This window comes from Vulpes lagopus, chromosome 5, assembly GCF_018345385.1.
Source record: "Vulpes lagopus strain Blue_001 chromosome 5, ASM1834538v1, whole genome shotgun sequence".
Taxonomy (NCBI): Eukaryota; Metazoa; Chordata; class Mammalia; order Carnivora; family Canidae; genus Vulpes; species Vulpes lagopus.
In genome coordinates this window covers 85,156,458-85,182,262 of record NC_054828.1, presented here as the reverse complement: position 1 = coordinate 85,182,262, position 25,805 = coordinate 85,156,458, and the positions used below count along the sequence as shown (strand labels likewise).

General features: G+C 41.5%; 1 protein-coding gene across 6 annotated transcripts in view; it reads left to right on the top strand.

Annotated features, from left to right (window-relative positions):
- Positions 1-25,805, top strand: part of SLC4A5 (solute carrier family 4 member 5) — a 118,626-nt gene that overhangs the window by 18,387 nt on the left and 74,434 nt on the right. For 4 of the 6 annotated variants that reach the window (XR_005987717.1, XM_041754339.1, XM_041754340.1 and 1 more), the window contains exons 3-6: positions 7,029-7,242; positions 9,163-9,229; positions 20,058-20,138; positions 21,816-22,007. Coding sequence is in view for 5 of the 6 variants with exons in the window: in XM_041754339.1 (XP_041610273.1) it covers positions 20,060-20,138; positions 21,816-22,007 (271 nt within the window). In the remaining variant the exon portion in view is untranslated. Of the gene's footprint in view, positions 1-7,028; positions 7,243-9,128; positions 9,230-20,057; positions 20,139-21,815; positions 22,008-25,805 lie in introns of those variants that run through there. The other 2 variants (XM_041754342.1, XM_041754341.1) reach the window with 2 other exon arrangements.

The following is a 25,805-nucleotide window of genomic DNA, read 5'->3' as shown; positions in this document are numbered from 1 at the left end:
AATCTCTACACCCAATGCAGGACTTGAACTTAAAACCCCAAGCTTAAGAGTTGCATGCTTTACTGACTGAGCCAGCCAGGTGCCCCTCCTTCTTTTTATCTTTTTTTAAATTATTATTTTTTTAATAAGATGATTTATTTATTTTTTAAACTTTTTAAAAAAAGATTTTATTTATTTATTCTTGATAGACAGAGAGAGAGAGAGAGAGAGAGAGAGAGAGAAGCAGAGACACAGGCAGAGGGAGAAGCAGGCTCCATGCAGGGAGCCTGATGTGGGACTTGATCCCAGGACTCCAGGATCATGCCCTGGGCCAAAGGCAGGCGCTGAACCGCTGAGCCACCCAGGGATTCCCCCCTCCTTCTTTTTAAAGGCTAATATTGAATTGCATGGATATCACATTTTCTTTATCCATTCATCTATAGATGAACATTTGGGTTGTTTCCACCTTTTGCCTGTTGTGAGTAATGAACATTGGTGTACAATACAAGTACCTGTTTGAGCCACTGCCTTTTAACTCTTTAGGGCATATATCTAGAAATCGAATTTATTTGTTTTTGAATAGAAAATACATCCCTATGTGGACAATATAAAAGGGACAAGGGGTTCTACTAGCAGCCCCTGAGCACCTGCCCCCCAGTTCTGCTCCCAGGAATCTTCACTGAAACCAGACTCTTGTGACTTCTTCCTTGAAGAGATTATGCCCCCATAGGCATGCCTGCCGCCCTCCCCAAATGGTGGCACACCATAAGCACTTTTCTACACTTTGCTTTTCCCCCCTATTTAACAATACTTCTTAAGATCATTCCATAGCACTGTTTAGAGTATTCACTCTATTTAAAAGCTTCATAGTTTTCCAATATATAGATAAAACTTTTTTTAATCAGTCCCCTATTGATGGACATTCAGGTTGTTTCCAGTGCTTTGCTGCCACAAACAATGCTGTAGTAAATACAGAATTTAGTGAGTACTTCCTATGTGTTATCCTTAAATCCTTTAAAATCTTTCCATGTATTATATCACTTAATTCCTATGATAATCCCCTGATATAAATGCAGGGAGGTGGGTAACTGCCCCAAACCACACATATGTCCTTACACAGGTGGGAGTATTCTGTAAGATAAATTTCTAGACAAAGAATGCTACTACCCAAAAGTATATGCATTTGTAAAGTTTTTTTTATTTTTATTTTTATTTATTTATTTATTTATTTCATTTTTAAAGTTTTATAAATATTGCCAAAGTGGCCCCAAAGGGTCTGTGCTCAACTGCAGGGCCACCGGCCATTGTGTGAAGCAGGCCCATTTCCTTCCACTGTCATGGTTATGAAACCTTTTGATATTTGCTGATTTGAAAGCTCAAAAGTGGTATTTCACTGTGGCTCTAATCTTCTTCTTCTTCTTCCTCTTCCTCTTTCTATTTATGTATTTGAGAGAGTGCACGAGCAGAGAGGGAGGGCCAGAGAGAGAGGCAGACTCTCCACTGAGCAGGAAGCCTGACTCAGGGCTCAATCCCAGGACCCTGAGATCGTGACCTGAGCTGAAGGCAGACACTTAACCAATTGAGCCACCTAGACAACTCCCACCACCTTTTTAAATGAGGTTGATCATCTTTTCAAATGTTTTTTTTTTTAATTTTTTTTTATTTTATTATTTATGATAGAGAGAGAGAGAGAGAGAGAGAGAGAGAGAGAGAGGCAGAGACATAGGGAGAAGCAGGCTCCATGCACCGGGAGCCCAACGTGGGATTCGATCCTGGGTCTCCAGGATCGCGCCCTGGGCCAAAGGCAGGCGCTAAACCACTAGCACCACCCAGGGATCCCTTTTCAAATGTTTAAAGGCCATTTGGTTTACTGATGGCATTTTAAAAACTTGACAAAATGATTCCACAGTTTGTGTAGAGAATCTATGAGCAAGGTAGCCTGGGTCCTTTAAAATTTCCATTTTGCTTCTATATGTTTCTGAATAGGTAATATAGTCACAAGATTCAAGATACAATAGGAGTAAAAGGGTATAGAGTAGACATCTCCTCTTTCCAAGTCTGTTACTAGCTGTCTAGTCCCTAACCCCAAATGCAATCTCGGTTCCATTTCTTGCCTGCTTGTATGGGCATAGCTTGGGCCACGCTGTCACCCTGAGCTGTTTCATGTGTGTGAAAGATTAATCTTTCAGACATACCACTCTAACCCCAGCAGTGTCCTCTTAACTCCAGCACCTGACCTTCAACCTTACCAACCCTTTCTTTCCCATCCAGGTGAGATTCTCAGCTCTCTGGGGGCTTCATTTTATTGCCCCAATGGCCTCCAGCTGCCCCTGCCTGGAAATCCTTACTTTCTGTTTCATAGAGCTTAGCTAAGAGTTGCTCACCCACAGGATTGCTTGAATTTTAAAATCTTAACAGAGTAAGCATATAACTTATTGTCCAGACTGAAAGGCTTTTGAGAATGAAAGGGGGGTACTACCAACAATGAAGCCGGGACAAATGGGCACATGGTGGCTGTCCAAGGCAAACTGGGATGCAAGTTCAACCTCAGTCTTAAGGACAATCACATTTAGTGTGCTGCGTCCAACAAATGAATATATTGTTGCCTTTGTCCACTGCCCAAGCTGCTCCTCTAAATGGAAAAATTTTTAATAGTGCATTTCTCCAATGCTATTGTCTTCAAAAATCTATCATTTGGAATACCAGTTTCAGCCTCTAAACTGACACGTATAAGAAACATTAGTTTATTTTCTAACACTCTCCATCTGTATTCTGAGCCCCCATTTAAAAAAGATGGTAACACTTAAATCCATTTCGGGGTCAGAGTGAGTGAGGTGCTGGACTCTTAGGGACCTATAAAGGCCTCCTGCATTTGACATCATCTGTTCTTGTCCCGTTTAGTCCTTGTTTGTTGGTACCTGCAGGTCCCTGTGGAGCACCAAGTCTCTCTCCATATCTTTGTGCCACCTTGGATGAGGGGGAGGGGACAGCCTTGATCATCATGACCATCTTCTCCCATACTTTAGTCTAGTTTGGTTAGGAGTCTTTCCTATTACCCTAAGGGAAGAGGCTCCTTTTATCTCTTTTTTTCTGCTTTCACATACCCTCCTGAGGCAAAGCATGGAATGATCTGGCTGTTTGGATGGTTGAAAGGAAGGGAAGTAAAGAAACCAGCAGGCTAGCCATTCCTTCATTCCTTCATTCCTTCATTCATTCATTCATCAATAGGAGGTACTGGCTAATTATTCACAACATTATTTTGCAAGACTTATATATAAATGCCTTATATAAGGTGTGCTTCCTGTTTTAACTATTATGATATTATAATTTTCTGTATCTTTTAGGAAAAGATTGCCTCCCTAAGCCCATCCCTCAGGCCAGATCAGTTATTTACCAGCTATGTGAACGCGGGCAAGTTCCTTTATCCTCTCAGAGCTTTAATTTTCTATCTGTAAATGTGGATAACAGTAGTTCATATTAATTAAGTGCTTAGCACTTGCCAGGCACTATTCCAAATTATCTCATTTAATCCTAAACAGAAACACATTATTCCTGTTTTATAGATGAGGAAACCAAGTCTCAGGGGTCATAAGTAAGTGCCCAATGTCATGTGATCTCCTGCTCTTAACTACTGCCCAGCTCTTTCCTTCATAAATGATAATGATCACATAGGGTTGCTGTAGGATTAACTGAGGTAATTTTGTAAAGCTCTCAGTCCAGATCCTGGCACATAGTAAAAGCTTCATAAATTCTAAGCTAATATTTTAACCATTATTTTTTGTCATTTTTATCCAAAATGTCATTGGAATGGTATTTAAAATTTATATAAATTTATGGATATTTAACATATTTGCCCTATTCAATTTTCCCATTCAGGAATATGTTACCTTATTTTATATTTCTTACATTCTCATATAAAATATTCATTTCTAGGCAAGTTTATTTCCAGATGTTTTAGGAGTTTTGTCACTATTTAAAATAAATCTTTTCCCCCATTATATCTTTTCCTCAGTGTGTGTGTCCCCAAATTCTTGTTAATGAACCACCACCACCCCCAGAGAAGTGGCTTTTTCTCTCATTTTAGGCTGACAATATGAAAATCACTTGACCCACATGGTTACACAGTTCAAGAGGGAGTGAGGCACAGGGTGAGGGATGGCTTTACAGGGTGGCTCATGTTGGCTGACAGATCACTGTCTCTGGGCTCAAGAAGTACAGCCTAGGGGAAAGAAGTGGGTTTGTTCTCAGTCCCTCCTGGAGCCTGTCTGAAGAATGAATTCCCAGGTACCTGCAGGTTCTCTGTGGCTTCAGTGATCCCTAACTGAATTTGTCAAGTGATGGCTCCAGTGGCAGGCTTGTCAAGGGCCAAGCTTGCCACCTGGGGAGTGTGGTTTGCTTAATAAAAGGGATGGCTCATTTTTCTATTGGAAATGCCTCATCTGTGGAGTCCCTAACAGTTCTTTTGTCAGCCTCTACTCAGGGCCTTCAGAGGGCAGCAGAGAGCAGATGCAAAGGAGAGAAAAGGGTCCCAGGTCTGGGCCTGCAGAAGGATTTTGGTTCCCAGAGAAGTAACAATGACTGCTCCTTTCCAGCAAACCGCCAGGAATACCACTCCCCACCTCCTCAGTATAGACATGGTGTGAACTTCCTGGGAGTATAATAATTATAATATTCCTAGTTGATACTAATCATTTTCTGCATGCCAGACATTGACCTAAGATTTTATATACATTGATTCAATCAGTTCTCATAACAACCATGGAGATAGGTAAGTTTTTTCAGTTGAGGCAATTGAAGAAGAAAATAGATAGGTGATTTGCTCAGCATCCCATAGTTTGTGGAGCTAGGATTCGAACCAACCATCTTATGGGTGTCAGGGATACCTCAGTGAACAAGACAAAGTCCCTGCCATATTAAAGAGAGAGAAAATAATGAACAAAGAAATAAACACATATAGGCCAATAAGGCAGAGTTAAAGACTAGAAAGGGGCATTTTAGATAGACTGGTCAGGGACGACCTTCTTGGATAGATGACATTTGACCAGAAAGCTGAGCACATGAGAGAGCTGAAAGTGGGGAAAGCAGTAAGTGCAAAGGTCCTGAGGTGGGACTGAGTTTGGGATGTTAGAGGAACAGCAGGATGTGGAGTGTGGTTGGTACAGAGTGAGCCAAGGTCTGTGCTATTGCTGGCCACAGGCCACAGCAGTGATTGGGGGTAAATGGAGATGGAAGAAGGAGAGAACCCATCCATTGCATAACCTGAGCCTGGCTTCTTCAGGTTTCTCAGCTTCCCTTTAAGATATCTCTCAGATTTTCTTGTCTTTCTCTACAGTCTTGACATGCCACAGTATGTTCCCTCTTCAACCCTGGATACAGTTCAAAATCAGCTAAAGTGGACAAGAATCTGGGGCAGCCAGGCTTGTACCACCTCCCAAAGCTTGACATAAATAATCTGAGAGCCCCAAATTGCACATACTGGCATGAGGCTTGCCCAGCTTGTGGAAAACCTCTTGTGGGCAAAAGCTCTAGGTAAGCCTGCTTGGGCCCCAGATGAATCCCTGTTCCCACCAACACAGGGATAGAAAGCTCATTTTGTCTTCATGAGACTTCACCCCCTATGCCAGGACCTGATGTCAAACCCGCCTAAGCCCTACCATATGTTAAACCTAGATGGGGTTCAGATAGCATCTAGCCAGAAGATGGAAGGGAATCTGTCCCTGTGAAATAACCACCCCTGTCTGCCAGGTCTCCAAAGGAAATGGAAGCTCAGAGGTCAAAAGCTGCAAATACTAAGAATCTTTGCCCTTCCTCCCTCCTTGTAGCATCCTGGTGATTGAAGTGGGCCCATGTGGAGTACTCTTTTGGCCTGGATTAAAGGCATCCTGGTTTCTAGAATCAGCGGTGGCTGAGCAGTCTAATCCAGGATTCTCGACCTTGGCACTCTTGACAGTCTAGGCCAACTAATTCTTTGTTGTGGGAATATCTTGTGCATTGTGGAAAGCTAGCAGCTAACAACCAGAAATGTGTCTAGTTATTACTAAACATGCCCTGGCAGCAGAGTGTTGGGGTGGGGTGGGAGGGAAATACTTCTAAGAACCCACTGGGTCCAATCTTTTCCCTTCCTCCTAAGCCAATGCATGGGTCTCAGCCATTACCACTCTGGTAATGAAGAAGAACTGAAAGCCATCAAACATTTGTCCCAGTGCGTAATGCTCTATGGGGAAACCAGTCTCCTTGGCAGTAATATGAAAGAGGCCAAAGGTAAGGGAGAGGAGAGAAATGGGATAGCCAGATTTTCCTTCAACATTTTTCACTCACAAAACTAAACCATGGGGAAGGGCAGGGGTAGAGTTGGCCATAGGTACTATTAGACGAGGTCTGTCTTTCTCCATTCTGTCTCTTAGTCACACACACACACACTTCTACCACTCTGTCTTGGCTCTCCTCTCTCCCTCTGAACATAGACTTTCTCCAGAGATGAGAGAGAGCTCAGTACAGGAAAAGAAGGGTAGCAGTGGGGCTGATTTAGACCAAAAATTGGCAGGGCAGGAACAAGAGGTTGTGGGTATCAATGAGGGAAGAGTGAAGTGATTCATCATGGGGTCCAGAGCAGAATAGGGGTAAATGAAGCCATGTAGGCTGGTGGAGGGGGAGAAGAGGAAGATGTCTTCTTTGGGTTGAAAAGCAGGAAAGAAGAGAGAAAGAGATTAGGAAGTTGTCCACTAAGAGTCTCAACATTCTGCCCAGCTTCACAAATATTAGTTCTGCTCCAGAGACTTGTAGAATCACAGGATGTTAGAGCTTGAAGGAAATTTAGAGATCATTTAGTCAAATCAACTCTATGCCAGCTCTTTCATTAATTCTTCAGCATGGGGATTTGAAGATGAAACTTGTTTACAATTTTTTCCTCTCTGCTTGGAATCAGATGAGAAATAGGATACAGAAGTCACATAGGTAGAAGTCAAAATAACTTTGTAATATGTAAAGCTGATTGGAGAATTTGGATTAGAATGTACAGCCACAATGAGGCTTCCTAATTTTTCCCCCAGAATTAACCTCGTTTACCCAATACTCGAAGACTCCCTACCTGCAGGGTAAAAACCTGCCCTGGAAGTTTACTGTGAAGAAAGGAGGAGAGGAGCACAGCTTGGACTTTCTCTGAAGCAGGCAGTTCTCAGAAGGATCTGAGTCATGGCACATGCCCATTTTATTCTCCCCAATTTGCCAATTCCCTGAGTCATTCATCCTCAGGGAGGTAGAGAGGTAAGTGAAGAGTACTCTTTTTGGGACTTCAAAAGGACAGAAGCTACTGGGCATCCTGGGTGGCTCAGTGGTTTAGCGCCTGTCTTCAGCCCAGGGCGTGATCCTGGAGACCTGGGATCAAGTCCCACATTAGGCTCCCTGCATGGAGCCTGCTTCTCCCTCTGCCTGTGTTTCTGCCTGTCTCTCTCTCTCTCTCTCTCTCTCTCTGTGCCTCTCATCAATAAATAAATAAAATCTTAAAAAAAACATTAAAAAACACAAAAGGACAGAAGCTACTACTTTATAGGGAAGGGTAAAGGGCTTAGAAGGAGAGGGATGAATTTCCCCTAACAGTATACCATTTAGTGCAAATTCTATTTCAGGAAAACTGGAGTCCAGAGAGGTAAAGTGATTATCTTAAGACTATACAGCTCTGAGGACATAATGAGATCTTTCAGGCTTCTAATGCCACGGCTTTACCATTTCACACTTGAAATCACAGCAGGTCAGCTTCATCCAGGATCACCAGCATAATAATCAGTAACAAGAATCTCCTACTCTGTCATTCAGGGCATCTTCTTGCCCCTTCCTCCACCACCTCCATCAACCCCTCATTACCTCCAGCTATGCCTCATCACCTCCATCCTTACCTCCACCATTTCCATTTGTGATGTCCATTTATGCCCAACTACCATATTGCCACTGCTACCATTCCACCTACCACTGCTCCCTCTACCATTTCCACCACCATTACCACTATCGCTCTTTTGGTTAGCAGGCAACCAGCACAGACCATTTTGGTGGAGAAGCAGATGTGAACTAGAAGCCTACTCATGTGGCTCTGGCCTTAAGAAGTCTCAGCATCTTTAAGATCAAATATCTCTTCAGCTCCTGATGTCCCCTAATCCCTCCAAAAAGATCATCTCAGAGTGTCTTAAGAAGATTATGATAGATACATAAACATAAGTACAAGTGTTTATACAAACTCCTTTTTAAAAAAGATTCATTTATTTACTTGAGAGGGAGAGTATGCAAGAGTAAGGGGGCGGGGGAAGGGTAGAGAGGGAGGGAGAGGGACAAGCAGATTCCGCGCTGATCCAGGAGACCCATGTGGGACTCAATCCCAGGACCCTGAGATCACATCCTGAGCTGAAATCAAGAGTCAGATACTCAACTGACTAAGCCACCCAGGAGCCCCTATATAAACTCTTTGACCACAAGTACAGCCAGCCAGCAAGCCAGGGTCTTCCAATATACAATACCAAACCCAGGCCTCTGCAGGCCCCTGGAAGTGCTGAGACCCATCTGTAAAATGGGTGAGCCTGGGGTAGAGGGTAGTGCTGGATCATCTGTAAGGTCTCTTCCAGCTCTAATATCCCTCTAAGACAGAATCCAAAAAGGATGTAGGATAGAAATCATGTAGGGAGATAAACAAGCATTTAAAAACCAAGGCTGGGGACTCCTGGGTGGCTCAGTAGTTTAGTGCCGCCTTCAGCCCAGGGCGTGAGCCTGGAGTCCCGGGTCGAGTCCCACACTAGGCTCCCTGCATGGAGCCTGCTTCTCCCTCTGCCTGTGTCTCTGCCTCTCTCTCTCTCTCTCTCTCTGTCTTTGTCAACTTATGAATAAATAAATAAAATCTTAAAAATAAATAAAAAGTAAAAACCAAGGCTAAAACACAACACTGCCATAGTAAGATCACTAAGCTAATATCCAAGAAGAAATTTAGAGTAAAGTTGTCAGTCTCTAATCATGGCCAGCTCTGTTCAGAGCCTGCTCTACCCTGGTCTGTCAGCCGAGTAGGCATGGGTGCCTTGCCCTGCAGGAGTGTCCCTTCCCCCACCCTCGTCACATGGCTGGCCGCCACTGAGCCCCACAAGTCAATCTCCAATGCCCCAAATACTATTCTGGAAATCACAGAGCGTCCTTCTTGCCACCTAACAGCAACAAAGCAAGTGACTCTGGCCTTCCTGAGATTTGGATCCTGGTTTCCAGTGCTAAGAGTGTGAAGGTAAGTTTGCAGCTTGGAGTTTCAGAGATAGTAGACAAAACTATGCAGATAGGAAAAATGTCCTTGACAATATGAACACAGAGTATTTGAGAGTGAGCTTCACACACACTGAGGAGAATACCATGAAAGCTAATAAGTCCTCCAAACAAGCATTAGATATTTGCCTTTTCTTTCAAAGATTATACTGTATTAGTCACCTTGACGTCTTGAGTTTTGGGCATAAAACCTCATGGCAATTTAACCGAAATGACATGAAATTCACTCTCTGATACCCTGGCAAGTGAGTTCATTTTTCTGCTCAACTGATGGAACTGAGAATCTTTTTCTCCTAGGCAATGCAAATTTCCGTGGCCTTTGTTAAATTTACAAGACTGGCTGAAATTTTAATGGGAAGTAAAAAAAACCCCGAGACTCGCTTCTTCCCCAGAAAATTATGGGAAAATAGATTATGTCTGTTGATATAATATCTCAGGATAGAAACTAAATAATGGCTAGCCTCCTTCATTACACATTTCTGTTGTTAGGTTTGGATACTGTGCACCTGGTTTGGTTACTGGTGGTTTGCTTGGGAATATTTTGTTCGCTTGCTTTCTCTTCCTCTTCTGGGCATGCATGGGTGAGGTCCTCAGGGCCCAGAGGCAATGAATAAGCTATAAGTTGGGAAGGTGGCCTTTCTCTAGTTTCCAGGCTTAGTCTTTAAAGCCCAGCATTACCCCGTGTCATTTTTGTTAACTCAGCTCACAAAATCATCCCAGATGAGCTCTCCGGGAGGTCCTTTTTTGAAATACTTTGAGCTCTCACAAGAGTTCACTGGATACTACATTGGGCTGGTCTCTGTTCTTAGGCATAATAAGGTCAAATGGTTAAAGGATAGGATGGGAGGAAAACCTGACTGATGCATGTGGCCCAACCTTTTTCTAGCTAGTTTTTTCCCCAGATATGGATGTCTAATCCTAAGGATTTATTATCATATTTTGCCCTTCTTCCTTAATAAACTATTTTATTCTGTTTGTTTCCAGTGTCTAGAGCAAATATCTGGAACAAAGTGGATTTGTTGGATTGAACTGATGTGTCTCTGTGGCCGGGGAGGTGGCAGGGTCAAATGGCCCAGGATTCAATCATCAGGGTTTGGATAGTCAAAACATGTTGTATGCCCATAAGGTTGTCTGTATCATCACCTCCTTGCTGCAGTGGGCATGTAGGCTGCTTAGGGCAGGGACCCTGAGTGTCTGTTCTCTGGTGTGGCTTAGCCTTATAGGCTGAGGGCATTGATTTTGTCAGCAGGGTTTGTACTCTGAGGGATCCAAGATGGGATTCCAAGCTGGTGGCAGGGGCAGTAAAGTGGAATCGATCCCTTAAGTGACTCAGGACTGATGAGAATTTGGTCTGATCCCTCACTGTAAAGCCATACTTCCCCCCAGGGTGTAAAGATGGATGGGAGAATAATGATGAGGGAGTTAAGCAGTGGAGGTGCTGGTATAGGAAAAACTGCTGTTAGAAGTTCTTTCATTTGCTACGTGCCAGGAGCTGCTGTGTTGCTAACAAATTTCTCTGGCAACATACTGTAGTGGATAGCTGTACTGGTTAATATTCTTGGGATGCAAATAACAAATCAACTGAAGAGAAACGAAGAGATTATTTTAAGGCATTGAGAAGGTCTTGGCGATGGGAATTCAGCTAGACCTCAGGAAGGGCCGAGAACTAAGTCTGTGGTTTCTTCCCAACCTCTCTCTCAAGTCTTCACTTCTTTATTTCCTCTTCTAGTCCCCCTACCTCCCTTCATTTTCTCCCTCCCTTTCTCTTTCCCTTCCTTCCTTTCTTCCTTGGCTTGGGGAATCAAAGAGAATCCAATTCCAATCTTAGTTCCACTATGGCTGGCCCTGTGACATGGGAAAAATTACTTAATTCTCTGAATCTCCATTTCATCATCTGTAAAATGGGGGTGAAAATTATGCACCTCACTGAATTTTAATCAGGATTAAATGAGATTGTGAAAGCAAGATATCTGACATTCAATTAATATATATTATACAAAATGGTGGAGATAGAAATTCTGTTTCAAGGGTTAGGTCACTTTTGGAAATTTTTGTGATGAGCTGTGCAGCTGCTGATTACAGCAGTAGTTAACCTAACACTTTGCGTACAGTCAGCACTCACTTGAGTGGTTTCAAATGAATGGTTTCTGCTGAAGATGATCTGGGGCAGCCTAGTTTTTCTCCTACTTCTGCATACTCCTGGAAGGGAGCTTCTTTCAAGTTGTGAGGAGGTAGGCTCCAGTACAGAGGAAGTGTGGAAGGAATGGTCTGAACTAGTGCAGACCTGGGAGGTATGCATTTACCTGAATATGGACTACATTACATCTCTATGCCTCTATAGTTCCGTTAAGTCTTCATCTGTTTGCATCTGTTTGTCATTTTGCACTCACTTCTGTTTGGCTTCCAATCTGAAAATCCATAGTACTTCAAATATGAAAGAATATGTTTTTAAAACATGCTGGAAAATTCTATTTCATTTGTATTAGCCAGGCCAGTTCAGAATTAACTGACTCAGGGAGTTACAGTGTTACCAGTACTCTGTTTCTCTACTTTTTTGGATGCTTCCCTCCCTGGGGCAAGCAACATAGTGGCACCCAAGCTAATCAGCTTCACAGTGCCAAAGCCAGAGCCAGAGCAGACAGGTTTTGGATGGATCAAATGGAAACATTCTAGGAAAAATTCTGATTGCCCAGCTTTGGGCGTGGGATCAGCGAGGAACCAATCTCTGTGATGAGGGGGATGAGGAGTATTTGATTGGCCAGGCTGGGTCGCATGGCCTTTCCTGTTTATGGTTGGGGAGAGGTGGAGTGAATCCCACCTGGGCGGTGGTTTTATATGGGAAAGAGGGTCTGTTACTCAGCTTATCTTTACTTTACATCCTATGAGGGTTGAGGAAGATAGGAACTCTCAAAAAAAAAAAAAAAAAATCACCAAGCAGTTGGAGCTACCAGTGTGTCCTTGCTAAGCTTACCAGTTCACAATGCCCAGTTTGAAAGCAAAGACGTGATATTGTTATGTATGTAAGCTTGTGTGAAGTAAACTCCGTGTATGGTGATTCAGTTTCATAGAAAATGTAAATCGGAGTTATTTCCTTAAAACAGCGGTTCTTTTGGGGATCCCTGGGTAGCTTGGTGGTTTAGCACCAGCCTTCGGCCCAGGGTGTGATCCTGGAGTCCTGGGATCAAGTCCCACGTCACGCTCCCTGCATGGAGCCTGCTTCTCCCTCTGCCTGTGTCTCTGCCTCTCTCTCTCTCTCTCTCTCTCTCTCTCTGTGTCTCTTGTGAATAAATAAATAAAATCTTTAAAAAAAGGAAAAAGAAAAAAACAGCAGCTCTCAATGTGTGGCCCCTGGATCATCAGCAGCTTCAGCATCAAGTGGAAACTTGTTGGAAATGCAGACTTTTAGTCTACACCCCAGATCCACAGAATCAGTAACTCTGGGGTGGAATCCAGAAATCTAGGTTTTAACCAGCCCTCCAGAAATGCTTGTAGGCATGCTTATGTTTGAGAACTCCTGTGAACCAGTTTCTTAAAGGTTCTTTGTTTTGTAGTTCTCCTGAATATTTAAACATGATTCACTTTGAACAAACAAATTTAACCATGAATTTTCGGGAGGATATAATTATCACATAATGAGAGTATATGTGTCAAATTATTTGCCTTAAAATGTTTAAAATAGAAATAAATAATAAATGACCATAATTAAAAATCAAGTAACACATGTAAGAGCTTATAATAAAAAATAAGAAAACTCCATTCCAGCTTTCTAAACATTCCACTGTTTCATTTCCTAAAGATGATCACCTGAAGTTCTTTTAGCTTTTTCTATTAGCTACTGACACCCCCTCTAATAATATATACAAATTATATATCCTGCTGTTTATCAGAGTTGGATATTAGCCACCTATGGGTAAATAATTTTCTTATACCACACCCATCTCTTCTTCGTTCGCCCAATGTAGATATATCATTGTTGCTTTGGGTTTTTTTTTAAGATTTTATTTATTTATTCATGAGAGAGAGAGAGAGAGAGAGAGGGGCAGAGACATAGGCAGAGGGAGAAGCAGGCTCTCCGTGGGGATCCCAATGCAGGACTTGATCCCAGGACCCTAGGATCACAACCCGAGCTGAAGGCAGATGCTCAACCACTGAGCCACCAGGCGTCCCTATCATCATCCAAAAATCAATGTTTAGGGATGCTTGAGTGGCCCAGTGATTGATTGTCTGCCTTCGTTCAGCTCAGGGGGTGTCCTGGAGTCCCCGGACTGAGTCCCACATTGGGCTCTGCCTCTCTCTGTGTGTGTCTCTTATGAATAAATAAGTAAAATCTTAAAAAAAATCAATGTTTTACAACTGTGTACCATAATCACATTTAATTTCTTGCAATTTTAATCCCTCCCCCACTCCGGTATTTCTAATTGCCTTTCTTTCTATCATTTTCTGTCTTTGTCACTGTCTTAAATTGTTCCAAATTCTCAAGGAATGTATCAGATCTCTAGCATTTTGTCTTTTCCTTGGTGGCTCCTTCTGAAACCTCATTTTTAGCACTTCTGAAGAGGGACTGGGATTGTGGCACAGCCACCATCTGGGGACCTCCTCCCTTCATTATTCTTCAGCTTTCATTATTCTTCAGCTTGGAGCCCTTTCCTGGATCCCATTATCTTCCCCTTCTTCACTCATCATGGTAACATACTTAAATAACTTCCTAGGAAGTTATGAGAGAGAAGTAAAATGATTTCTTACATGTCTGTAATGTCTTCTACCCTCTCTCTTGCCTGGTAGTTTGGCTGAGAAGAGAATGCTAGGTTGGGAATTATTCTCCCTCAGAATTTTGGATGCACTGTTCCATCATCTTTTGTTATTCAAGTTGCTGATGAGAAATAAGTCTGATTTTTATTCATTTGTAGGTGACCTGTTCTTGTTTCTTTCACTCTAGAAGTTTTTAGGGTTTTTTCTTCATCTTCATTTAGTGCTCTAAAATTTCATAATGATATATCAAAGTGTGAGGATTTTTCCTACAAGTCATTCTTTGTCAGGGTATTCAATTGGCCCATTTTATTTGAGACTGGTATGTCATGGTGTTGGGGAGTTCTCTTATTTAAAAAAAAAAAAAAGTCAGGATGCCTGCCTGGGTGGCTCAGCAGTTGAGCATCTGCCTTTGGCCCAGGATGTGATCCCGGGATCCAGGATCAAGTCCCACATCAGGCTCCTTGCAGGGAGCCTGCTTCTCCCTCAGCCTATGTCTCTGCCTCTCTCTCTTACTGTATCTCTCATGAATAAATATATAAAAATCTTTAAAAGAACGCATTTAAAAATGTTAGTAATAAAATATTTCGAACTTGTAAATGTAAGACATTCATTACCACTGTCCAGAATTAGCAGATATTAACATTTTATCATATTTGCTTCATATCCATCTATCTCTATCCAAAATATTAAAGAGGGGCGCCTGGGTGGTTCAGCTAGTTAAGTGTCTACTTTTGACTCAAGTCATGATCACAGGGTCCTGGGATCAAGCCCCACATCAGGTTCCAAACAGGGAGCCTGCTTCTCCCTCTCCCTTTGCTGTTTCCCCTGCTAGTGCTCTCTGGTTCTCTCTCTCTCTCTCTCTTAAGTAAATAAATAAAATTTTTTAAAAAGCCAACAACTAAAAAACTCCCCCAAATATCAAAGATACAGCTAAAACATCAGCATTAAACCTTACCTTTCCCCAGAAGTAAACTGAGTTAGTGTGTCTCATTCCTCTGGGTGATTTTCTGCTATTGCTTATAAATGAAGCAACAAACAATACAATTTAAAACAATGTTTTAAAGTTTTATATAAATAGCGTCATTTTGTTTTTGAAATTTATACATGTGAGCACACAGAAATCTAGTTCATTCATTTGAACTTCCCATAGTATTCTATTAAATCTCAGTTAAGGTCTTTATTTTTAAAATTAAAAAATAAATAAAATTATTATTATTATTATTTATTTCTTTTTAAAAAAATATTTATTCATGAGAGACACAGAAAGAGAGGCAGCGACACAGGCAGAGGAAGGAGAAGCAGGCTCCATGCAAGGAGCCCTATGTAGGACTTGATCCCAGGAATCCGGAATCAGGCCCTGAGCCGAAGGCTCAACTGCTGAGCCATCCAGGCATCCCTATTATTATTATTTCTAAGTAGACTTCACACCCATTGTGGAACCCAACACAGGGCTTGAATTTACGACCTCAAGATCAAGACCTGAGGGGATCTTGGATGCTGAACTGACTGAGCCACCAGGCACCCGGGGAAGGTCTTCAGCTAAAAGTAACATAAAACTTGGCTAGCAATTTAAATATACAAAGTAGATTTCTTTTCATGTAACAGGAAGCCCAGAGATAAGCAGTCTGGAGCTCAGTGACATTATCAGGAACCAAGATTTGTTCTAGCCTTCTGCTTTGTCCTCAGCCTGAGCCTTTGCTCTTCATACCTGTCACATCATTGTTGCAAGAAGGCTGCTTCATCTAGAAGTCTCATGACCGAGGTCTGTGCAGGAAAATAGGGAGGGTAATTGGCCAAACGTGCATTCCAGAAGCATCAGTCACTATTTATTAGGAAAATAAAAGCTTTCCTGGAAGTCTTACCCAAGGGACTTCCATTTAAATCTCACTAGCTTAATAGGGTTACATGACTACTCCTAAGATTGGTTAGGACAAAGGCCATATGATTGTCACAAATAATTTAGGCAGATCACAATTCGTGCCTGAAGTTGGGGAAGGTGAATACAGCAATGAAGGGCCCTGTGTCTCTATCTGAACAGAACAGGCAAGACAAGGAGGGAATGGATGTTGGAAAGTGTAGCAGACACTGTTACATGACCACTCAGTGCCCATTCTCCCTGTTTTTCTTATTAACAGAACCTAATTTTATTTTTCCAGTAAATACTGCCTCAGAGTCTTTTGTCCTATGACCTAGGTGTGGTTTTGAGTAACAGAAAAGTTAACTATAGTATTTGAACAAGTAAGTGTCTTAATTTTCTCCATAACAAGAAAACCAGTGGGGGCTGTCTAGTGTTGTGAAGACATTAAGGTTCAGAATCCTTCCTCCCCTTGTTTCCACAATTAGCATGTGGCCTTCATTTCCATGATGACAAGATGGCTGATGCACTTCCATGTATAATGTCTATGCTCCAGATACAGAGGTGAAATAGTTTGCCAGGTAAAGTACAGTTTGCTGAGTTAAATTTGAATTTTGTATAAATAATAAGTAATCTTTTTGGTATAAGTATGTCCCCAATACTGCAATACTTATACTAAAAATATTAATTGTGCATATTAAACTCAGATTTAACTGGGAAAACTCTATTTTTATTTGCTAAATCTGACAATCTTATTCAGGGAGGAAGAAGAAAAAATGGAGGAGCTTTCTTCTGCAGAAGCTTCACCCAGGAAGAGAATCTTTTCTTAGGTTCTTTCTCTTATATCTCTTTAGAGATTGTTGAAGGGCATTAGGGGGAAGTGATTATTTTTAGTCAGCCACATTGCTGCCCTGAATAAAATCAGAGCAGAAAGAGGAATGGACATCAGGCAAGTAACTAGCACTGTCCTCTACAGGTGTCTTACAACTCCCATCTCCCTGACAAATCCTTATCTCTCCAAATACTTACATCCAATGTAGATATTAAAAATATTTAATAGCCCATATGGCATTGGCACTGACCAATCAGAATAGATACCTGAACATCAGCCACAAGCAACAACATATGCATAATACTGCACACTGGTGGAATACCAACCCTGCTTATGTCAGTTTTTGGTTAAATTAATATTTTTATTTATTATGACTATATAAATATTGCTTGCATTTGAGTTACATAGTGTTCAGTAATCACTCCTCCTTTCCATGACTCTTTATTCTTGAAAAATTTTTTTCTTGGAGAACCTGTGGAGAGCCTGATCTAGATGGACCCACTGCTCTCTGGACTGCTACACAGCTTCTTTGCAGGGCCTCCTGTGCCAATCTTATGTGGTAAATCCCATTTTCTAGATGCTATATCCCTTTCTTAGATGCTCTTCTATCTTGCTGAAGTTCTTCCTTCAACCACTTCCTGAAAAAAGTGCATAAATGGTATAGTTTTATGACATTTCTTGTCCAAAAAATGTCCCTTTTTTACCCTCACATTTGGTATTTTGGTTAGGACTGGAATTTTAGGTTGGAAATAATTTTCTCACTTTTGAAGGCCTAACTGCATTGTCTTATAGCTTCTGTTGTGTCTAATGCCGGTTTTCAAGTCTGATTCTTTGTTAGGTGACTTATTTTCTTCTTCTGGAAGGTTTTTAAGGTCTTCTCTTTATATGTAATATTCTAACACTTCGTAATATACTTAGTGGGGATTTTGTTTTCAATTCATTTTCCTGGGCTCTCAATAAATTCTTTCCACCATGAAATTAAAATCCATCAGTTTTGGGAAATATTCTCATGTCCTTGATAATTTCCTCTTCATTATTTTTTTCTGATCTCTTTGAGAACTTCTGTTGCTTTGATGTTAGACCCTGGGATCAATCCTCTGATTTCCTTGTCCTTTTCCTACAATTTAAAAAATTATTTGTGTTTGTGCTCAATTATCTCACATAATTTTTCAACTTTCTGTTCCAACTCTTTTTTTTTTTTGTTCCAACTCTTTTACTGAAATTTTTCTTCTAACATATCTTTAATTTTCAAGAGTTCTTCTTTATTCTTTAAAAGTTCCAGGTTTATAGCATTCTACTTTTCTTTTTGTTATGGAGACGATGTCTTTTCTAGGCTACTTTCAAGTATCTTCATATATGAATTAAATGCTTTTTAAATGGTTCTTTGGCTGCCTACATTGCTCCTGTTTCCCTGGACTTCTTTTCCTGTTTGTTTTGGTTTCTGTCATTCTAATGATTCTTGGCTGGCTATCATTTTAGAGTGGAGCTGCCAAACAACTGTTTGACAGGCTGACTTAGTGATAGACTCCTGGTGGGCAATTGTGTGGAGCCCTCACCATTTGTTAGAGGTCCCCCAAATGTCAGAATCTGTAAGTCCTCCAACCTCCCACCTGGAGGTGTAAGCTTCTTTAGTGTTGTACCAGTCAAGTAGGCAGAGAGCTGGGTGGCTAACTCCTTTGCTTATATCCACCCCCCACCCACATCTCAATGAAATGACTCCTTCTTGCCCTTAGTTATCCAAAGATGTTCTGATTTAATTCCTCCTTATTCTAGAAGGGGGCACATTTTAGGAGCCTGGAGCCTAGGAAGGAGAGATCTGAGTGTTTAATTGACTCCTTATGAAGATTGTTAACCAACTCTCTGGCTTTTTTTTTTTTTTTTAAACTCTCTGGCTTTTAATTCTTCCCTGTATTCTAGTCTTTAGATGTATCTACTACCTCCAATTTCCTTTTTTTCTACTTTTGAAAACCACTTTGAATCAGTTAGAGACTCTCTAATCCTTGGAGGTTCAGATAAAACATTTTTAAAAAGCTATCTGCTCCTGGTGTTTTTCTTTTCACTATAGAAAAAAACTCAGACATAACAAATATAGGAAAAAATATGATGATCTTTTTGTACTTATAATCCAGCTTCAATAATTATCCATGAAATATGGGGGAGGCTGTTTGTAATGACTTTCCCATAAACATTTCAGTTAATGGTTACTGGTTATTGAGGTTTTCTAAGTCAATTTTGATCACTTCTATTATTTTCTAATAAAATATCCATTTATCAGCTTTGTGGCTAAGAGCTTTAATTCCAGAAACAGATTGTCTGGGTTTGAACCTCTGTTCCTCCATTTGGGCAGTCACTTAAGCTCTCTGTGCCTCCATTTCCTCACCTGTAAAATGGGAATAATAATGTTAGTTATCTCATAAAGTTGTTGAGAAGACTCAATTAAGTCATACTTCCAGAGCATTTAAAATAGTTCCTGGCACATTGAAATGTTAATTATTATTTTATTATTATTATCATCAAAGTTAAAATGTATTGGCATGAGGTCTTTCATGGCATTCACTTTTAATTTTTAAATTCTCCACTATATTTTTAGTTATGTCTCTTTCATTCCTAATATTGTTTACTTAAGAATCTTCTTTTTTCTTCTTGGTTAGTTTTGCATAGTTTGCCCATTCTAATAATCTTTTCAAATAATTACCTTTGGGTTTACTAACCATCTCTATTCTTGTTTCTGTTTCATTATATTTTGGTTTTATATTTTATATTTACATTTTTCTACTTTCTTTGGGTTTTCTCATGTTTTTTTTTTTTTTCTAGGTTCTTCAGCTGAATGCTTATCACATTTATTTTCCTTCCTTCCTCTCTTGCTCTTTCCCTCTTTCCTCCCTCCCTTCTTTCCTTCCTTCCCTGTTTCCTCTAAATATGTTGCATCCCATAAGTTTCAATATTTAGTAGTTGTAATTGTTATTAAGTTCTAATTATTTAATAATTTTCATTGTGGTTCCCTATTAAACCCATGAGTAGAAATTACCTTTAGTTTGTAAACTTATATATATGTGTATACATATATATTCTTAATGTAGAACTATGATACAGATTCTTTGAAATTTACTAAGGCTTTCCTGTGAACTAGATATATGCTTTCTATAAATGTTCCATTTGTACTTGAAAAAGAGATCTGTTCTCTATTTGTTAGAGACAGATACTTGAGCTTCTTCAATTTGTTTATACCTTCTGTTGCCTTAAGTTTTTCATCTGCCTTAAGGTCTCCACTATGGATGAGGATTTGATCATTTCTCCTTGAAATCCTACCTTTGTGTTGTATATATTTTGAGGCTATTTTCATCTTTTACTTTATAGTTATGAAGGTGGAAGAAGAGAAGGCTGGGGTTGGGAAGCTGGATCCGGCTAACTACAGGAGGAGATGTCAGGATCCAGAAGGTAAGGTCATCTTGAGAATTTCATGCAGATCCTAGAAGGGTCTGATAATTTCTTAAATATCCTTATAATACCCATCTAGCGGGGGAATCTAGAGAGCAAATCCCTTTCCCTGACCCATCCACAGTATCTTCTCTGGATCCAATGGGATCAGGTTTCACTGTCTTAAAGAGATCACATAGTGGGGTGGAAGACAGGAAACTACTACTTTGTTTCTATGCATTAGGACATAGCATCCCCAACACAGAATTAAACTTACCTATTTTTACAAGATCTACAAACCATACAAGATGCCAGCATTATATAGATTCTAAAGCTTAGTTAAAACTAGTGCGAGAGGATATTGAGTGGGGCTATCTGTTGCTCCAAATTGACCACTATCTAACGCTATCACACACACACACACACACACACACACACACACACACACACACAATTCAAAATGGATAAAAGACTGATGTAAGACCTGAAACAACAAAATTCCAAGAAGAAAACACAGAGTGTTATCTCCTTGGCAGTCTTTGACAGAGAAAGACAAATATCGTATGGTATCATTTATATGTGGAATCTAAAGAACCAAACTCATAGAAAACAGATTACTGGTTGCTAGAGGTAGGAGTTTCGGGGTGGGCAAAAGGGGTGAAAGTAGTTAAAGGTACAAACTTCCAGATATAAGATAAATGCATTCTGGGAATGGAATGTACAGCATGGTAACTATAGTTAGCAATCTGTATTGTGTATTTGAAAGTTGCCAAGAGAGTAGATTCTAGAAGTTTTCATCACAAGAAAAAAAATACTACTATGTGGGGTGATAGATGTTAACTAGACTTCTCATGGTGATCATTTTGCAATATATATACATCAAATTAGTATGTTGCACATCTTGCACTAGTACAATGTTATATGCCAATTATACCTCAATAATAGGAGAAACTGTTTGTGGAGTGGGTAGGAGGAAGTTTAAGTTCCTACGTACTATCTGCAGAATTATTCTGTAAATATAAAACTGAATCTGTTGATTATTTTAAAACCTGTTGACCAATTCAAGCTAACACTGATGACATACTGATTGCAGAATATCCATCCCGAGAGCTGAGAGAATTCCGGCTGCTTTTGTGTGCACGGACCCAGTGAGGGCTTTACAGAGTAGCCAGGCTTAGTGGAATTCAAAATTAAGGTTCTTGGTGATTCCTGTTCTTGAAAATCTAGTATACAAAACCAGCTTTGAGAAATTCTTAGTGACTCACTTTCCTGATAAATAGTTTATGTAGTCTTTGGTTATTAATAAAGGTGGCCCTCAGTGAAAATACATATGGCTTTCCCAAAGAAGGGTGTTGGCATTTTGGACAAAAACTGACTCAGTGAGGGACCCTCGCCCAGGCCATGTGTCATAAACTTTATGTCGTTACTGCCATTCTGGACAAGCAAGAACAGAGTGATGGGAATTCTGCTCATTCTGAGTTCTAACTATAGCACCAAGGTTATCGTTTCCAGCAACTGTTGAGTTGCTCAGAAATGGAATTCTGTAAAACCCAAGACTCAGGGCAGTGGCCCTGGCCAGGGATCCCTTGTCTTCCATTTTGCTTTGGTGACCTCAGTGCTTTGTAACTGAAGAATATTAAGGAGAAATACCAATTTTCAGTAATTCTTGCCTCTCCCTCTTTTGTGCTATGCCCACAGACTGCCGTTCTATCCACATCGGGCTTTCAGTCCCCAGTTACCCTCAAAGGAAAAGAGACCAGCAGGGACGACTTTCAGGCCTTCAAAAGGTCTGCTGGGGTTTGCAGCCAGACAAGCCACAGCAGGAACTGCCTGGAGTGGGGAGCAGGGGAAGCAGCCGGGACAGCCATGTGGATCACGTCAGCAGGATCCGTGAGTTTTTGAGGGGTGTATTTGGGGGAGCCATCTGCTGGTGAGCCCAGATGGGGCGACAGGGCTGGGAGATTGTCTGGAGACTCAGTGATGTCCTGCTGAGGTCAGGGCTCTCAGCACCCCTGCTCAGCTGCCACTGCAGACCAACCTCCCTGCTCAGGGACACCTTGAGTCACGCTGAGCCCCATCTTTCTCTGGTGGCTTTGAGACTTCCGCTCTGATCTGTCCCAAGTTGATTTCATGCTTTAATTATTTCTCTCATTTTCAAATTCCTAGGGGTCACACAGTCATTGTCCTAACCACAAACATGACTATTTAGCATGAGGCATTGTGCTCAGTAAACTGAGCACATTACCTCTATCCTCTTTCCTCAACTGAACTCCAAGGAATGGTACAGAATGGTCTAGGCACCTGCATGATAGCTTGCAGACCCCTGGGAAGCTCTCTCCTAGGCTGACAAATCCCCTGGGGTCTGCTGCTGCCACTGCAAAAATGAGTTCTGGGTTGATTAAAAAATCAGTCTTTTTGTTCCTTTGGTAGAAAGAAAAATATCAATCTTAAGAGAAGTGAAAAGACTGGAATCCTTAGAGCATAGCTTTGACTTTTTATTCTTTTGAGACTTCACTGTTTCCAAGGACATGCTTTCACCCAAGCATATTCTAAATCTGCCTGATAAATGGTATTTCATTGATCTCTATTATATATTTCCATTATCTTGAATAAGGCAAAATTAGTTATTTTACCATGAAACCTTCAAAGTGGGGCACCTGGGTGGCTCAGTCAGTTAAGTATCTGCCTTCAACTCAGATCATGATCCCGGGGTCCTAGGGTGGAGCCTCAAGAGTCAGGCTCCCTGCTCAGTGGGGAGCCTGCTTCTCCCTCCCGCTTGTGCTCTCTCTCCCTTGTGCTCTCTTTTGCTATCTCTCTCAAATAAATAAATAATTAAAACCTGTAAAAAAACAAAACAACTTTCAAATGAATGTTAGAGGCAGTAATTGTCTCAGCATCTGTAGGAAGAGATCTGACATACATGTTCCCAAAGGCTAACCGAGCCACCCCCAACCTTGCAGCTGCCCTGAACAACTGCTCTCCTAGGCAACACATCTACCAAGGCCTGTGGCTTTTCCAGAGTAGACATGTCTAATGTGGGAGATGGGTTAAGGGAAGTCCTTTGGAGCTGTCTAGCATAAGAGATGAGCTCTGATGAAAACATGTATATGCACACATATACATGCACATGCAGGTGCACAAGTGCCAGCTCAGAGGTGGGAACATCAGAGACCCAGAGGAGAGCAAGCCTGTTGGGAAGACCTGCTCCCCATGTTGGCTCTGGATGCCTCACCCTCACTTTCTGGGGCATTCTCCTATATAACTCCACCGCCTCCTCCACATTTAGGGATGAGATCCCCCCCCCCCACTTTTTAAAAGATTTTACTGATTTATTCATGAGAGACACACACAGAGAGAGAGGCAGAGACCCAGGCAGAGGGAGAAGCAGGCTCCATGCAGGGAGCTGGACGTGGGACTTGATCCTGGGTCCCCAGGATCACACCCTGGGCCGAAGGCAGGTGCCAAACCGCTGAGCCACCCAGGGATCCCAGAGATCCCCTTTTAAAATTGAGTTTGCTGGGTCCCTCCTGAGGCAGGAAGGACATAAATAACATGGTAGGTGTGTGGTATACACTTAGTATATGTTAGTTCAACTAATACACATTAACCCAATCTAAAAGCAAGGACCCCAAATATTTTCCCTCTACATGTGGATATTGATTTGGTTTGGCTGTCTTTATTGGTACTGAAGGCTTAAGAGATCTTTCTGGTGGGAGGGTTGTGAAAAATTATCAAGGTCTTCTACTTGGGTGTTAACTCTGGGGTCACTAAAAGATTAAAACCATCCCAAGATGTGCAGTAAAGGAGGGAAAGGCTGTTTTTCAGCTAGGCATTTGAGCCTCATATTGTGCCTCATTCCAGTGTCTTAGGATCAAGGATATATTTCATGTGGTCTTCAGTTCACATTTCTAATAAGGAAGGAGCAAGGGTTGGGACAGAACACGTATTTTGTCTCTAAAGCATGTCCTCCATGAATAGTTCCTGAAACAGGCGATTTCCAACATAGGTGTAAAGACAGTTAGGATTCTTTTAGACTTCAAAGCTTTGAAACAGGGTCATTTTCTTGCCTTTGCGTACCTTACAAATTTGTGTCTTGGAAGGATATAACTTGGAGAGAGACTTGGGGAAAGGAAGATGGAAAAGCAGAAAGAATGAGGATCATTCTAGACCTTTCATGCCCCTTGGAGGTAGGGGACATGCAGGAAAGCAAATTAAAATGGATTTCCCAAAGGAAGCCTGTATTTTCTCTCTTCTTCTTCTTCTTTTTCTTTTTTTTTATGATAGTCACAGAGAGAGAGAGAGAGAGAGAGAGAGAGAGAGAGGCAGAGACATAGGCAGAGGGAGAAACAGGCTCCATGCACTGGGAGCCAGACGTGGGACTCGATCCCGGGTCTCCAGGATTATACCCTGGGCCAAAGGCAGGCGCTAAACCGCTGCACCACCCAGGGATCCCCTTTTCTCTCTCTTCTTGTCCTTTGACATCTTAAAACCTGGGTCTCCTGGAATTATCAACATATATAGCATTCCCTCCCCAGCCGTGAGGACTATTCTAAAAACAAACAAAAAAATCCTATTAGAAGAGAATCCTGAGTTAGTGACCTTAAGATCTTGAGGGGAAATTAGATTTGAGAATCCAGGTTTGCTAGCAAACCAATGAAAGTCCTAATAAATAGGAAGTTTTTATAAACCATATGTTAGCCGGGTGTCCTTATTCTTTGAGTATTAGCTAAAATGGACCCTGGTCTCCCTGGCCTCATCCTGGAGGAGATCCATGTCTTTGCCTAATTGCTGTGTATTCCCAGGGGCTGCTGGTCTCAGTGTCACCTATCACCCGGTCATCCAAGTCCCTCCCTGGTGGGCTTGTCATCTCCATATGTTTCACCTCCTAGATCTATTCTCTGCCTTCAACTCCAGGCCGGCTCATGCATGGAGTTCAGACCTTCTTTGGTTTTCCCAGAATTGGCCACATATGGCATACATGTGAATGGCAGGCTTTGATGGAGGGTCAGAACCAAGTTTAACATTGCAGAGATACACAATTTTTGAAATGAGATACTAGATATCCCCATTCTTAAAAATCCTCTGGCCACTTGAAATTTCACACTGGGCATTTTTCTCTACAGTTCCAGCCTCCTATCATATTTTGCGGGGACTCCTGCCACCCCCTTCCCCCTCCCGAGTGCCCTCGCACCTCCTTGCTCTCAGAGCAGAGCCCCCTCCATGCGCATACACTCAGTCCCCTCACTTTCCAATCACATCAATTCTCTTTCCACCCCTCCTTGGCTCCCAGCACATTTTCGCACAGCTGAGGCCACATAATGGGCTACACCAAACACACAGACCATTGCCTCTGCGTCTAGCCTGTCTAGCCTTTCGGTGACCTTGAAGATCTGAAAGGGGCTTGAGGCTTCCTTCTCCCCCATCTCCCTCTGCAGACTATGTCAGGATTCTGTGTGTGAATTGGGCCCCCATGTCCCTGACGGCTCGGGCAGGAGAAGCAGCCACTGTCTTTGTTGATTTTAAATAACAATTTCTTTACTGTGTTTATACTCACTAAAACAAAGCAATAAAAAAACACATGCTAATTGAAAACTATCTCTAACATTGTCACACATCTAAAATGATAAATAATCGATATGCTACAATCAATTGCCTTTTACTATTTTGGCTCCCCAGAAGTGTCAGAAG